Source organism: Colobus angolensis, unplaced genomic scaffold, assembly GCF_000951035.1.
Source record: "Colobus angolensis palliatus isolate OR3802 unplaced genomic scaffold, Cang.pa_1.0 Scaffold157, whole genome shotgun sequence".
NCBI lineage: Eukaryota > Metazoa > Chordata > Mammalia > Primates > Cercopithecidae > Colobus > Colobus angolensis.
In genome coordinates, this window is record NW_012114677.1 from 2,200,172 (window position 1) to 2,214,761 (window position 14,590).

At 51.8% G+C, this 14,590-nt stretch overlaps 1 protein-coding gene across 3 annotated transcripts in view; it reads left to right on the forward strand.

Annotated features, from left to right (window-relative positions):
* Positions 1-4,175, forward strand: part of GAK (cyclin G associated kinase) — an 81,729-nt gene extending 77,554 nt beyond the window's left edge. For all 3 annotated transcript variants that reach the window (XM_011936794.1, XM_011936795.1, XM_011936796.1), the window contains 4 exons: positions 1,549-1,758; positions 2,442-2,590; positions 3,384-3,560; positions 3,677-4,175. In XM_011936794.1, coding sequence (XP_011792184.1) covers positions 1,549-1,758; positions 2,442-2,590; positions 3,384-3,560; positions 3,677-3,778 — 638 coding nt within the window. In that variant the 3' untranslated portion in view covers positions 3,779-4,175. The remainder of the gene's footprint in view (positions 1-1,548; positions 1,759-2,441; positions 2,591-3,383; positions 3,561-3,676) is intronic.
* Positions 4,176-14,590: the final 10,415 nt, after the last annotated feature.

Genomic DNA, 14,590 nt, shown 5'->3' on the forward strand with positions numbered 1-14,590 from the left:
GGGGAGGACGGGGCGCGGGGGGCGGGACAGGGCGCAGGGGAGGACGGACTGCGTCTCTCGCATTGCTGGGGGACGAGCCGCGTGTCTCGCATTGCCGGGGGATGAGTTGCGTCTCACGCGTTGCTGGGGACGAACCGCGTGTCTCGCGTTGCCGGGGGAAGAGCCGCTGAAGCGGCAGGGTCTCCCAGAGAAATAGAAACTCATTCACACAAAAGTCCATAACAGGCGTTCAAAGATATGTTTGTTGTAGCCAAACAGTGGAATCAGCCCAGGTGTGCTACAGGTGAACGGTTGAATAGGTGGTTCCCACACCACGAGATGGCCCTCGGCAATGAGGGGGAGTGGCAGATGCCCCGGGCCTGAGTGGCCTGTCCTGAGTGAAGAGGTGCCAGTCTAGAGGCTGCGGCTGTCAGTTCCGTTCTAGAACATAACTAAGAAGACAGCCTGGGTGTGGTGGCTCATACTTACCATCCCAGCCCTGTGGGAGGTGAGGCCAGCGGGTCTCTTGAGCCTAGGAGTTTGAGACCAGCCATAGTGAGACCTTGTCTCCAAAAGAAAAAAAAAAGATGACAGAACCGTAGTGAAGCATCCAGGTCGTGATTGCTGTGGTGCTGAGAGGACTCTGCGTGTGGTCAGTGGCATGGCCCTGCACATACATAACACAAGTCCAGCTGGCCACGTCTGATGGCCTCTAGGTGGTGCGGCTGCCTGGGCTCAGTGCTTCTCCGAGGTTGTGAGAGACGCCCTCCCTGGGGCATGCTGGGCGCAGGTGCTCAGGGTTTTTACAGCTTCCTGCTATTTTAATTATTCCAAAGTAAAAACTTAAAGGATCAGGCCAGGCGCGGTGGCTCATGCCTGTAATCCCAGCACTTTGGGAGGCCGAGGCAGGCAGATGACAAGGTCAGGATATCAAGACCGTCCTGGCTAACATGGTGAAATCCCGTCTCTACTAAAAATACAAAAGAAATTAGCCAGGGGTGGTGGCAGGCACCTGTAGTCCCAGCTAATCAGGAGGCTGAGAGGGGAGAATGGCGTGAACCTGGGAGGCGGAGCTTGCAGTGAGCCGAGATCGCACCACTGCACTCCAGCCTGGACAACACAGTGAGACTCCCTTGCAAAAAAAAAAAAAAAAAATTAAAGGATCAGCCCTGATTTGATGTTCTCCGAGAGGCAGTGGCCACGGGACAGATGGCCGTGGCCCTCCAGGACGCTGCGGATGTGGGGACACGGCCCCCAGCCCCCGTGGACAAGTCCCGGGTCTGCCTTGGCTCATGGGGTGGGGGTGCTGCCCTCACAGCTGCCCTGTCCTGGCGTCTGCCCCCCACCCAGAATGTTCCTGTCGCCCCAGTACCTGGCCTGGACGGCCAGTCCCTGGAGACCTTCACACATGCAGGTGGAGCCGGCACCTCTGTCTGGACGGCCTCGGGTGATCAATGTTCTGTTCTGCAAACCTGTGTTTTCCAATAAACATGGTGCTCTGAGTTGTAGAAGCCGTGGTTGCCCCACACGGACAACCAGATGCCGAGTGTCTGACCTCCGTCTCCACAGGCTCACCAGCTGGATTCCCTCCCAAAACGGCCACCACGGCCAAAGGCAGTGGCTCCTGGCAGACAAGTCGGCCGCCAGCCCAGGGCGCCTCACGGCCCCCTCAGGCCAAGCCGCCCCTCAAAGCCTGCACACAGCCAAGGCCTAACTATGCTGCGAACTTCAGTGTGATCGGGGCACGAGAGGAGCGGGGGGTCCGCGCACCCAGCTTTGGTGAGTCCCCCACTCTCTGTGGCTGTGGAGTTTGCAGAGACCGCCCTGAACTGGCTAAAGGTAGAACCTGTGTTTTCTTCAACTTGGAGCCCAGTCCTGGGACAGGCATGGCCGAGCCACTCAGAGAAGGATGCAGTTTCTGATGTGTGTCCGCGGGTCTCTCTCCGGGTCAGGCCTCTGGGTCCCTCTTGTTCCAGTGACACCCGCTTGACCTGTTTTTAACAAATGGCCTTTGCAACCCTGTCTTGTCTTCCCTCTTCTTTTCTGTGGAGGCATCAGGATGGTAGCCCGTCCCCGGGGCAGCAGGTGGAATTGGGCCTGTGTGTCTCTGCAGAAGGTTTCTGTTCTTAGCTGGGCTTCGTGGCTCACGCCTGTAATCCCAGCACTTTGGGAGGCTGAGGCGGGCAGATCGCTTGAGCCCAGAAGTTCAAGACCAGTCTGGGCAACAGTGAGACCTCCTCTCTACAAAAATTGTGAAAATTAGCCGGGCGTGGGGGCGCATGCCTGTGGTCCCAGGTATTTGGGAGGCTGAGACAAAAGGATCACTGGAGGACTCAGCGATCCTCCCTTGGCCTTGGGAGGCCAAGGCTGCAGAGAGCCAAGATCGTGCCATTGCGCTCTGTCCTGGGCGACAGAGTGGAGACCCTGTCTCAAACAAAAAAAAAGTTTCTGTTCTTTTCTAGCTCAAAAGCCAAAAGTCTCTGAGAACGACTTTGAAGATCTGTTGTCCAATCAAGGCTTCTCCTCCAGGTCTGACAAGAAGGGGCCAAAGACCATTGCGGAGATGAGGAAGCAGGACCTGGCTAAAGACACAGACCCGCTCAAGCTAAAGGTGGGTGGGCAACTCTTACTGGGAGCCCAGAGGCCTCAACCCAGGGCCCCTGGAGAATCTGCTGTGCCACACGGAGCCAGCGTCTCCAGCCAGGGACCTGTCACTGCCAGTGGGCCTGGCAGCCCTCAAGGACAGGGTGGCCTGAGGCCTGGTGGGCAGGGCAGGGTCAGGCCCCAGGCCGTGCTGCTCCCCGTGTGCCCAGGTGACTCAGCGCTGATGGGGGCGGGCATTACAGGAGTGAGTGCCCCCGGGGTGTCTGCAGAGACTGTCGAGGGCAGGCATCTCCTGGGGGCCGCTCTGGGTGCTGAGCCTCCCAACCTAGGGCGCTCACTGGGGGGTGAGGGTACAGCAGTCAGGGTGTGCCTGCGCCCGCCACGAGACATGCCCTGCTGTGTGGCTCGGCCGATGGCCAGCTCTACAGGCCACATGCACCTGTGACCTTGGCTGGGACCTTTCCCTTCTCCCTCTGAGTCTGGGGCCTGGGATGGGCCAAGGGGTTGCACCACCAGAACCAGCGTTTGTGTCCCCAGTGAACATCTGGCTGAGACGAGGGTCCCTCTGTCCCAGCCTCTGGCCCCAGGCCCTGGAACACAAAGGCCACCTGGCCCTGTGTTGTCCGGAGTCGGCTCTGTTTAGTTGAGGGCGGGGTGTGCAGTGGGACTTTGTCTGTGAGCTGGGCTGAGCCCACCCCGCGTGACCAGGCACTTCCTCGGCGTCATGCCTCAGTTTCCCCAGTGCAGAGGAGGAGGGCAGGCAAGCGCCCAGGGCTCAGCAAGCCCCGTGTCTCCTGCAGCTCCTGGACTGGATTGAGGGCAAGGAGCGGAACATCCGGGCCCTGCTGTCCACGCTGCACACGGTGCTGTGGGACGGGGAGAGCCGCTGGACGCCCGTGGGCATGGCCGACCTGGTGGCCCCGGAGCAGGTGAAGAAGCACTACCGCCGCGCGGTGCTGGCCGTGCACCCCGACAAGGTGAGCAGAGCTGTCGAGCGGCTGCTGGAGGCCTTCGGGGGTGGGTCGCGGGGAGATCCTGCCCTGGCCGCCCACGCATGCTTGTAAGAGGCGCTTACACCGCCTGTCACCCACAGGCCGCGGGGCAGCCGTATGAGCAGCACGCCAAGATGATCTTCATGGAGCTGAACGACGCCTGGTCGGAGTTTGAGAACCAGGGCTCCCGGCCCCTCTTCTGAGGCCTCAGTGGTGGTGGCTGCGCGCACATCTCCACAGCTTGGGAGCTGTCGTGGGACCTGGGTCCCCACCGTGAGGGCCCCGTGGGCGACGGCAGATGTGGCCGGGGTGGGGCTCCGAGCCCCGGGTCACTGCCTGCTCAGCATTCCAGGCACAGGAAGAGAAAGCATTCCAAAGCCTCTGATTGTTGTTTCCTTTTTCTCCTCGCGAAGGAACAGCTGATTCATGCTCCTCCCACAGTTGTCACATCTGTGATTTATTTGGTGTTTCGGGCGTGGCCTCTGGAGCGCCAGCACGTGGTGGGCCACGTGGCTGGCACTCATGGGCCCTGGTGTTTGCACCGCACTTTGTAATCAGTCCCGTGGTTGTCTGTACAGAATTAAACTATTTTCCGATGACGGCTGTCTCCAGTGTGGATCCGCTCGTCCAGGAGCCGTTCACCAGCTGGGGTGCAGGACCGTGCTTCCTCAGCAACCTTGCTGTGGGTGGATTGTTGCAGGGCCTGAGTGGGGAGGAGACGAGGGTCCCGGGGCTGCAGGGGCTCTGGGCAGCTCTTCGGGGAACCATGGAGCCCAGCCAGGGCAAGGCCAATGGTGGGGGCCCCTGCAGTCCTCAGACCCCACCTCCTCCACTTGGTCCCCACCCCTCAGCCCTGGGACTCCTCTCTCCTCTCCACTTGGCCCCCGCCCCGGGCCCTGGACCTGGGAGCAGGGGTGGGCTCCACACTGCCCCTGTGCTAACCCCGCAGGGCCGAGGCGGCATCCGGGCTGTCGGGCTGCTGGAGGACCAGGGGCCCGTGGAAGGAGAAGGTGACCGTGGCCAGCTCCCACCCCACAGCAGACTCAAGGAGGCCCTGAGGCCCTGAATCACATAGCACTGGACTCACCGCCGGGCTCTTCCTGTTTTCAGAGAATAACGACTTCACATTTGCTATGCACCCGCCACTATTTTTAGCTCTTTTAAAAAATAATGAGAACCCAAATAGGTGCTGAGATTTTCACATCCAAGTTGTCTGGATTCCGGCTCCGGGTCTGGCCACCCCGACTCAGACACTCCTGCTCTGGGGGCAGCTCAGGCCACGCTCCCTCCAGGCTCTCCAGCCTCAGCCCTGTGCTGTGCGGCCCCCTCCTCTCCTGCTGCCGCCCACGTCACACCCAAGCTCCAAACTAATCCCCCAGCCCCTGCCCCTCCCTCGCCCTAGACCCTTAACTCTGAAAGCTCGGGTCCCTTCTCCCCACCAACCTCCCATGGCCTGTGGCAAACCCAGCCACCCTGCCTGGACAAGCGAGTGCACCTCCCTCTGGCTGGCCCCACAGCCTGCCTCTGTCAGGGGCCTGAGCCTCCGGTTGTGTGTGGAGGGCAGCAGGTGGCCGGTCTAGGCTGGGCCGAGATTGCGGAGCATGGAGGAGGGTATGGAGGGCAGCAGGTCACCGGCCCGGGATAGGCCGAGATGGAGTGCATGGAACAGAGACCAGGACGGTGGAGTCTGGGTTGCAGGACAGGAAAACCCCCATCCAGGCTGACGCAGCTCAGAAGGGAGTCTGCGGCGCACACCTGGCCACGCTACTGCCAGAATTTCTCCTCTTCCAACCGCTCAGCTCAGCATGGAGATACACAGGTGCACAGGCACGTACAAGCCGCGCGCACACGCAGACATGGCTGCACAAGGTCACACACAGTGCAACCCAGACACCCACACGTGAAAAGCCCAGGATGCATCATCTTCCCAGCCAGCCACTGGCGTGAGTCCTGCCCACAGTCACCAAGGCTCCATCCCATGCGCGGGAGCCCTGTCTGCCATCACCGAGCCTGTGGCTATGCTCTGTCCTGCACATGGACACAAGGTCATCTTTGCAGGGTCATAATGCATAGACCATCTGAAGCTCTGAGAGAGACTGCACCTGTGTGACACCCGCTTGTGTGACAGCATCTTCTCGGTGACCATGGAGATACAAATGCCAGCAGCCAAGCATCGATGCTCACATCACTGGCCCTAGGGGAAATGCAAGTTGGAGCCACAGCAAGATGCTGCCACACCCATTAGGGCAGCCAGTCAAGAAGACCCACCAAGCCAAGTGTCCCCACGCATGTGGAGAAGCCGACGCCCTACTCAGTCTGGGTGGGAGCTTAAAATGGCACAACCACTTTGGAAAATTGCTTGGCAGTTTCTTCAAAAGCAAAATAGAGGCCAGGTGCAGTGGCTCACGCCTGTAATCCTAATACTTTGGGAGGCCGAGGTAGGTGGATCACCTGAGGTCGGGGTTGGAGAGCAGCCTGACCAACATGGAGAAACCCCGTCTCTACTAAAAATACAAAATTAGCCAGTCGTAGTGGCGCACGCCTGTAGACCCAGCTACTCGGGAGGCTGAGGCAGGAGAATTGCTTGAACCTGGGAGGTGGAGGTTGCAGTGAGTCGAGATCATGCCATTACACTCCAGCCTGGGCAACAAGAGCGAAACTCCGTCTCCCAAAAAAAAGCACAATAGAAATTTCATATGCAATTTAGCAATCTGCTCCTAGGTGTTGACCCAAGAGAAATGAAAGGGCAAGGCCACGCAGACATGTTCAGGAACAACCCATGATCCACGCACAGGTGGGCATGTGAAGGAGCTGTGTGCATCCACGCACGGGTCCTGCTCAGCATGGAGAGGGGTGAGCTGCTGGTGTGATGGCAGCACAGGGCATCCCCAAGTGTGTTAGTCCATCCTCACACTGCTATAAACACATACCTGAGACTGGGTGATTTATAAAGAAAAGAGGATTAATAGACTCACAGTTCCACATAGCTGGGGAGGCCTCGGGAAAGTTACAATCATGATAGAAGGCGAAGGGGAAGCAGGCACGTCTTAGCTGGTGGGAGGAGGGAGAGCGAGTGAGTAAAAGGGGAAGGTGCTGCACGCTTCCAAACAAGCACATCTTGTGAGAACTCACTATCCTGAGAACAGCAAGGGGAAGTCCGCCCCAGGATCCAGTCACCCCCCGGCAGGCCCCTCCCCTGACGTGGGGATTACAGTTTGGCAGGAGATTTGGGTGGGGACCCAGTTCCAAACCATACCGTCAGAGAAGCAGTGAGCTCAGTAAATGGGACCAGATCAAAAGGAGGGAGGTAGTGAACAATTGCATTCGTGTGAAATTCCAGCAAATGTGAAGTCCTCAACAGGCCAGCAGCAGATCCGTGGCTGTCGGGGGTGGGCGGAGGAGGATGTGCTGGCTTCAGGCAAGCACGCGTCAAATGCCTCAAACTGTGCTCCTCAAACGTGTGCAGATTGCATTTCTGTCCTGCGGGGGCTCAGACCCTCAATAGTAAGCTCCAGTGGGTGAAGCAGGCTGCTTTCCAGGTGGCCTGTGACATCCCTCAGCCCCTAGATGTCCAGCTGCCCTCAGGCCACCTCCCTGGGCTCCCATGGGCCTGAGCTCCAGGGCTCTGAGGAAGGCCAACCCCAGAGATGTGGGCATCTGCCACAAGATGGAGGCCCCTGCCGACTCTGTGGGCCTCCAAGTGGGAGGACTTGGCTGCAAGGAGATGAGGGGGGCACTGAGTCATGCAGGAGGCCAGTGTGGCTGGAACGAGGTTCAGATCTGGGGGAGGGGCTGATTTTGTCCCTGAGCTGCTTTTAGCAGAAAAGCTGAGTGCTGAGGTCAGCTGAGGCTGAAGTCCTGCTTATGCCTTCATCTCCAGGAGCTCATCCCCACTCCTGCACTGTGGCCGTAGCTCCAGGCAGCCGCGCACTGACCCCACCCCACAGGCCTGTGTGGAACTGAAGGTCCAAGCCCCATGCCACACCCTCATCCAGGCAGCAACCCCTGGGCACAGGAGGCATGGCAGGGACACCAATTTCCTCCTCCTCCTGTCAGTTCGTGCAAAGATTCCAGGGCCACAGACCACCATCTGGCTGCCCCAAACTGCTTTCTCCAAAAGGGCTTGCTCCAAAGCTTTGCCCACCGAGTCCTGTAGCTGCTCAGTGTCCCGCCAGGCCTCACCTTAGGTAACAAACAGCAGTAGCCTCAGCAGCAGCTGGCTGTTCTTACCTTCACTACCTCCAGGAGCTTTGAGCAAAATTACAGCAACCCAAGGGCAGGGGGAGGCTGTGCTGCCAGCGGAGGGTGGCCCCTGTGCGCATACCAGCACTCAGAGCCCCTTCAGATGGGGTGGGAACCTGCCCCCAGCCCCAGGTGTGCCGGGCAGTCACGGGCAACCTGAGGATGCTGGTCTCAGGTCTGGGGCACCCGCTTTGTGGAAGAGGTTGCAGACCCTGTAGATGTCATGGGCCTTAGATTAGGATAGAGGGGGCTTCTGGCTGTTCTAATGACTGGAGAAGGGCACAGAAGAGGCAGGTTTGTACGGCACAGCCCCCACATTCTGGCCTTGGCACTTCCCCAAGATCAAACTCCAAGTCCCTGCTGCCAGCCCCCTCCGCTGCTGATATGGCTGGCTCTGTGTCCCCACGCAAATCTCATCTCTAATTGTAATCCCCACACGTTGAGGGAGAGAGCTGATTGAATCCTGGGGGCAGTTTCCCCCTGTTGAGTGAGTGCTCACAAGATCTGGCTGTTTGGTAAGTGCGAGGCTCTTTCCTCTTTGTGCACTCTCTCCTGCCGCCTTGTGAAGAAGTGCCTGCTTCCCCTTCCACCATGATTGTAAGTTTCCTGAGACCTCCCTAGCCACGGGGTGCTGTGAGTCAATCAAATCTCTTTCCTTTATAAATCACCCAGTCTTGGGTGTTTCTTTTTTTTTTTCTTTTTTTCTTTTTTTTTTTTTTTGAGATGGAGTCTCGCTCTGTCCCCCAGGCTGGAGTGCAGTGGCGCAATCTCGGCTCACTGCAAGCTCCACCTCCCTTCACGCCATTCTCCTGCCTCAGCCTCCTGAGTAGCTGGGACTACAGGCGCCTGCCACCACGCCAGGCTAATTTTTTGTATTTTTGGTAGAGATGGGTTTCACCGTGTTAGCCAGCATGGTCTTGATCTCCTGACCTTGTGATCCACCCACTTTGGCCTCCCAAAGTGCTGGGATTGCAGGACTACAGGTGTGAGCCACTGTGCCCGGCCTTTGCTTTTTTTTTTTTTTTTTGGATGTAGTGTTGCTCTGTTGCTCAGGCTGGAGTCAGTGGCGCAATCTCATCTCACTGCAACCTCTACCTCCTGGGTTAAAGCAATTCTCCTGCCTCAGCCTCCCGAGTAGCTGGAATTACAGGCACACGCCACCATGCCCAGCTAATTTTTGTATTTTTAGTAGAGATGGGGTTTCACCATGTTGGCTAGGGTGGTCTTGAACTCCTGACCTTGTGATCTGCCCACCTCGGCCTCCCAAAGTGCTGGTATTACAGGCGTGAGCCACTACACTGGGCCCCAGGTATTTCTTTATAGCAGTGTGAGAACGAACTGATAGAACTGCATAGCCAGAGACCCTGGCTATGCCCGGACTCCTCTTTCCTGGGTCAAGCAGAGTGGTTGCTGTGGTTCCTGCCATGGCTCTGCCAACCCCCAGCCCAGGAAACCACACCTCAGGCCAGACGTTCCACTGGCCTTACTTCAGATTTTGCTCTGGGAAGGCGCCTGGGGACCTGGCACCACCACCTGCTCTTGGCACTGAAACACTAGGATCATCCATGAGGCATGAACAGCAGTCCCCATGGGGCCCTCACATCACAGCCAAGTGGACATTGTCCATGCTTACTGGGTGTGTTGTAAAAACAAAGCCACAGTCGAGACTTCACTCCCACCTTGATGGAGTGACAGGAACCAGACTAAAAAACTAAACAAGATGTACAAAACCATTTGTTTTTGTTTTTGTTTTTGAGATGGAGTCTCGCTCTGTCCCCCAGGCTGGAGTACAGTGACCCAATCTCAGCTCACTGCAACCTCTGCCTCCTGGGCTCAAGTGATTATCCTGCCTCAGCCTCCCGAGTAGCTGGGATTACAGGCGTGTGCCACCACGCCCGGCTAATTTTTGTATATTTAGTAGAGACGGGAGTTCCACCATGTTGGCCAGGCTGGTCTTTAACTCCTGATCTCAAGTGATCCACCCACCTCAGTTTCCCAAAGTGCTGGGATTACAGGCCTGAGTGACCGCGCCCAGCCAAAACAATTGTTTTTGGACATTGAGGAGCAGGCAGCATAGAACAGAGGCCCTGAGAAGAGGGAGCCACACATTCCTGGCTCACTGCTAGGGCTGCTGTGGCATGGGACAGTGGCCCTGAGGGGAGCAGAAGGAGGTCAGAGTTCAGCCAGGAGGGATCTCTGGGGAGAAGGAGCCCTGAAAATCTTCCTTGGCCTCCCCTATGTTGCTAAGTACTGGGATACAGGATGTAAAACCGTACAAAGTCAGGCAGGAAGACTGGGAGCTGGGAGCTGAACAGTCCACAGGAAATGAAAGTGACACCAGATGGGAACGCCATCTATGTGAGGGACCCAGAGGGGTGGAAGTGTGAATATGTTGGTAAATAAGACCCTTTACTCTTTTTGACATTTTTTTAAATAATTGTGCCCCACTGTAATCCCAACACTTTGGGAGACTGAGGCAGGAGGATCTCTTGAGCCCAGGAGTTTGAGACCAGCCTGGGCAACATAGCAAGACCCCGTCTCTATTAAATAATAATAATTAGTCAGGCATGGTGATGGCACCTGTAGTCCCAGCCACTGGGGAGGCTGAGGCAGGAGAATCGCTTGAGCCTGGGAGGTTGCAGCTGCAGTGAGTCATGACCACACCACGGTAGTCCAACTCGAGTGACAGAGCAAGACTCCATCTCAAGAAATAAAAATAATTTTAAAAATAATAAAAATAATTGTTGGCTGGGTGCGGTGGCTCAAGCCTGTAATCCCAGCACTTTGGGAGGCCGAGGCGGGCGGATCACGAGGTCAGGAGATCGAGACCATCCTGGCTAACACAGTGAAACCCTCTCTCTATTAAAAATAATTTTTTAAAAAATTAGCTGGGCATGGTGATGGCACCTGTAGTCCCAGCCACTCGGGAGGCTGAGGCAGGAGAATGGCGTGAACCCAGGAGGCGGAGCTTGCAGTGAGCTGAGATCCGGCCACTGCACTCCAGCCTGGGCGATAGAGCGAGACTCCCTTTAAAAAAAAAAAAAAAAACAAAATTGTTAAAGCTAAAACAATAACAATGCATGGTGGGGCTTATGGCATACATAGAAGTAAATTATCGTGAGCTTCTTAATTTACAGAGGTGTGTGTCACTCATCTCACCAGAGGCTGGTGGACATGAGGTACGCTGCATGTCACAAACTCTGGAGGAACCTGTGAAAGTGAAACAGAAAGATGGTGCCAGTAACACAACAGAGGACAAAAACATGGACTCCTTAAAGATAGTCAACCAATCCAAAAGAAATCAGGGAAAGAAAAAAAACAAGGAACAAAGAATAAATGAAAAAAATACAAAATAAATAGCAAGGTGGTGTGCATAAATTAAAATGTAAAAATTCCAAATAAAAGGTAGATATTTTCAGACTGAATAAAGGGCAATATTCAGCTATATACGGTATACATAAATCCACTTTATATGTAAAGACACATATAGGTTAAATGTGACAAGATGGAAATAATACAACATACAAACACTAATTATAATTAAGCTGATGTGGCCATATTAACATCAGACAAAGCAGACTTCAGAACAAGGAATATTAACAGAGAAAAAGGGAAGCAGCCCATAACAATACAGGGTTCTATGTATTAAGAGAATATAGGCCTGGCGCAGTGGCTCATGCCTGTAATCCCAGCACTTTGGGAGGCCAAGGCGGGCAGATCACGAGATCAGAAGATCGAGACCATCCTGGCTGACACAGTGAAACCCATCTCTACTAAAAATACAAAAAATTAGCTGGGCGTGGTGGCAGGTGCCTGTGGTCCAGCTACTCCGGAGGCTGAGACAGAAGAATGGCATGAACCCAGGAGGCAGAGCTTGCAGTGAGCCGAGATCGCATCACTGTACTACAGCCTGGGCAACAGAATGAGACTCAGTCTCAAAAAAAAAAAAAAAAAAAAAATTTTTAATGTTCCCAAATATGTATGCACACAATAACAGAACTTGGAAATATATAAAGCAAAAACTGACAAAAGGAGAAATAAGTAAATTCACAATTATAACTGGCTACCTCAACACTCCTCTTTCAGTAATTGATAGAACAAGTAGACATAGAATCAGTAAAGATATAAAAGATTGAAAAACTTGATCTAATATATATTTATAGCATATTCCACGAAAACACTGAAGAAATCATTATTTTAAGTACATATAAAACATTCATAAAGATAGACCATTATGAATCATAAAAAAACTCAATAAATTTTAAAAGACTGAAATAATACAAAGTATGTTCTCTAACCTGAATAGAATTAAATTAGAATTCAATTGCAGAAAAAAAAATCTGAACCACTCCCACCCCAAGCTATCTGAAAGTTAAATAACACACTTGGAAAATAACCCATGGGTCAAAGAAGAAATCAAAGTAAATTAGAAATACTTGATTAAAATGAGCATCAATGTGTCAAAATTTGTGAGAGACAGAGTGATACTTAGAGGGAAAAAGTATAAATTTAATTGCTTACATCAGAAGAGAAAAAAGACCAAAAAGTAAGAGTAAATTAAACCCAAAGAAAGCTGAAGAAAGAAAATACAGAGGAGTGCATAAATCAATAGAATAAAAAATAGAGAAAAATCAATGAATTCAAAAGTTTGTTTTTTGAAAAGATAAATAAAATTGGTAGATTTCTAAGTAGACTACTCAAGAAAAAATTACCAGTATCAAGAATAAAAGGGGAGCTATTACAACAGCACTTACAGGCATTAAGAGGATAATAAGGAATATTATGAACAACTTTATGCCAAAAAAATTTAATAATTTACATAAAATGGACAAATTCTTTGAAAGGCATAAATTACCAAAACTGACAAAGAAATTTTGAAACATCAGAATAGGACTATATCAAATCAATTGAACTTGTAATTAAAAACCTTCTCAAAACAACAACAACAACAAAGATAAAAAACTCCAGACAGGTTTACTTTGAAATCTATCAGACTTTCAAGGAAATAGTAATACCAAATCTATACAAACTCATTCAGAGAATAGAGGAGCAAGATACATTTCCCAACTTAATCTATGAAGTCAGCATTCTACTGATATCAAAACCAGATAAAGACATTACAAAGAAAGAAACCTACAGGCCAGTCTGGTGTCTCTCAAGAATGAACATAGATGCAAAAATGTTTAACAAAATGCAATCAAATTGGATTCAACAATATATAGGTGTGAGGGGGGTGGGGGGTGTATCCAGGAATGTAGCATTCACTTAACGTTCAAAATGAGTCAATGGAAAATAGTGTTTTATCTGGAAACTGCAAAATTAATAACAAAATAAAATACACAAACACTGAATAAAATGAGTCAATGTAATTTACCACATTAACAGAATAAAGGAGAAAACTCATAAGGTCATCCCAATATATACAGATATTATTTGTGGTGAAAACTGCTGTAGTTTGGATGTGGTTTGTGCTCACCAAAATTCATGTTGAAATTTGATTCCCAATGTGGTAGTGTCAGGAGGCAGAGGCTAGTGGGAGGTGTTTGGGTCATGGGGGCAGATCCCTCATGAATAGATTAATTTCTTCCCAAGGGGGTTGTTAAAAGTTGTCCACCCCATCCATCTCTCTCTCTCTCTCTCTCTCTCTCTCCACTCTTGTCATGTGATCTCTGCACATGCCAGCTCCCCTTCTGCTTCTGCTTTCGGCCATGAGTGGAAGCAGCCTGAGGCTTCACTAGATGAAGTTGCCCAATCTTGAACTTCCCAGCTGCCAAAATTGTGAGCCAAATTAACCTCTTTTCTTTACAAATTACCCAGCCTCTAGTCTTCTGTTATAGCAACAGAAAACAAAGACCGAAACTCATAGCAGGCCAGGCACAGTGGCTCTTGCCTGTAATCCCAGCACTTTCAGAGGCTGAGGTGGGTGGTCACCTGAGGTCAGGAGTTCGAGACCATCCTGGCCAATGTGGTGAAACCCTGTCTCTACTAAAAATACAAAAAATTAGCTGGGTGTGGTGGCGGGTGCCTGCAATTCCAGCTACTCTGGAGGCTGAGGCAGGAGAATTGCTTAAACCTGGAAGGCAGAGGTTGCAGATCGCACTATTGCTCTCCAGCCTGGGCAAGAAGAGCAAAATTCCATCTCAGAACAACAAACTAACAAACAAACAAACTCATAGCAAACTAAGGGTAGAAGGGAATTTCCTTAATCCAAGGAAGGGCACCTGTGTAAAACCTACAGCTACCATCATACTTGATGGTAAAAGACTGAATGCTTCCCTTGAGAAAAAGGCAAGGATGTCTATCTTATCATCTCTTTAGCATTGTACCAGAGAGTTGATCCCATCCAATAATAGGGGAAAGGCATAGAGAATGGAAAGGAAAAGGAAAACTGTTTTTAGACATGTACACCATGACTAGGCTTGTAGAAAATCCTGAGGAACCTACAAAATATGTAACTAGAACTAATAAGCAAGCATAGCAATGTTGCAGGATACAACAGCAATATCAAAAATCAATTTTGTGAAAAACAAGGTAAATATCTTAAAATGAAGTCAATAAGAAAAAAGAAAAAATCATTTTTGTGCCTATAAAGTAGTAGTGAAAAGTTGGAAATAGAAATAAAAAATATGACTTACAGTAACATCACAACCATGAAACACTTTCAGATAATTTTCACAAATATCTGCAAAACCTATTTACTCAGAAAATTATTGCTGCAAAAAATAAAAATAAAAATCCTGCAAATTTTTTTTTTTTTTTTTTTTTGAGACTGA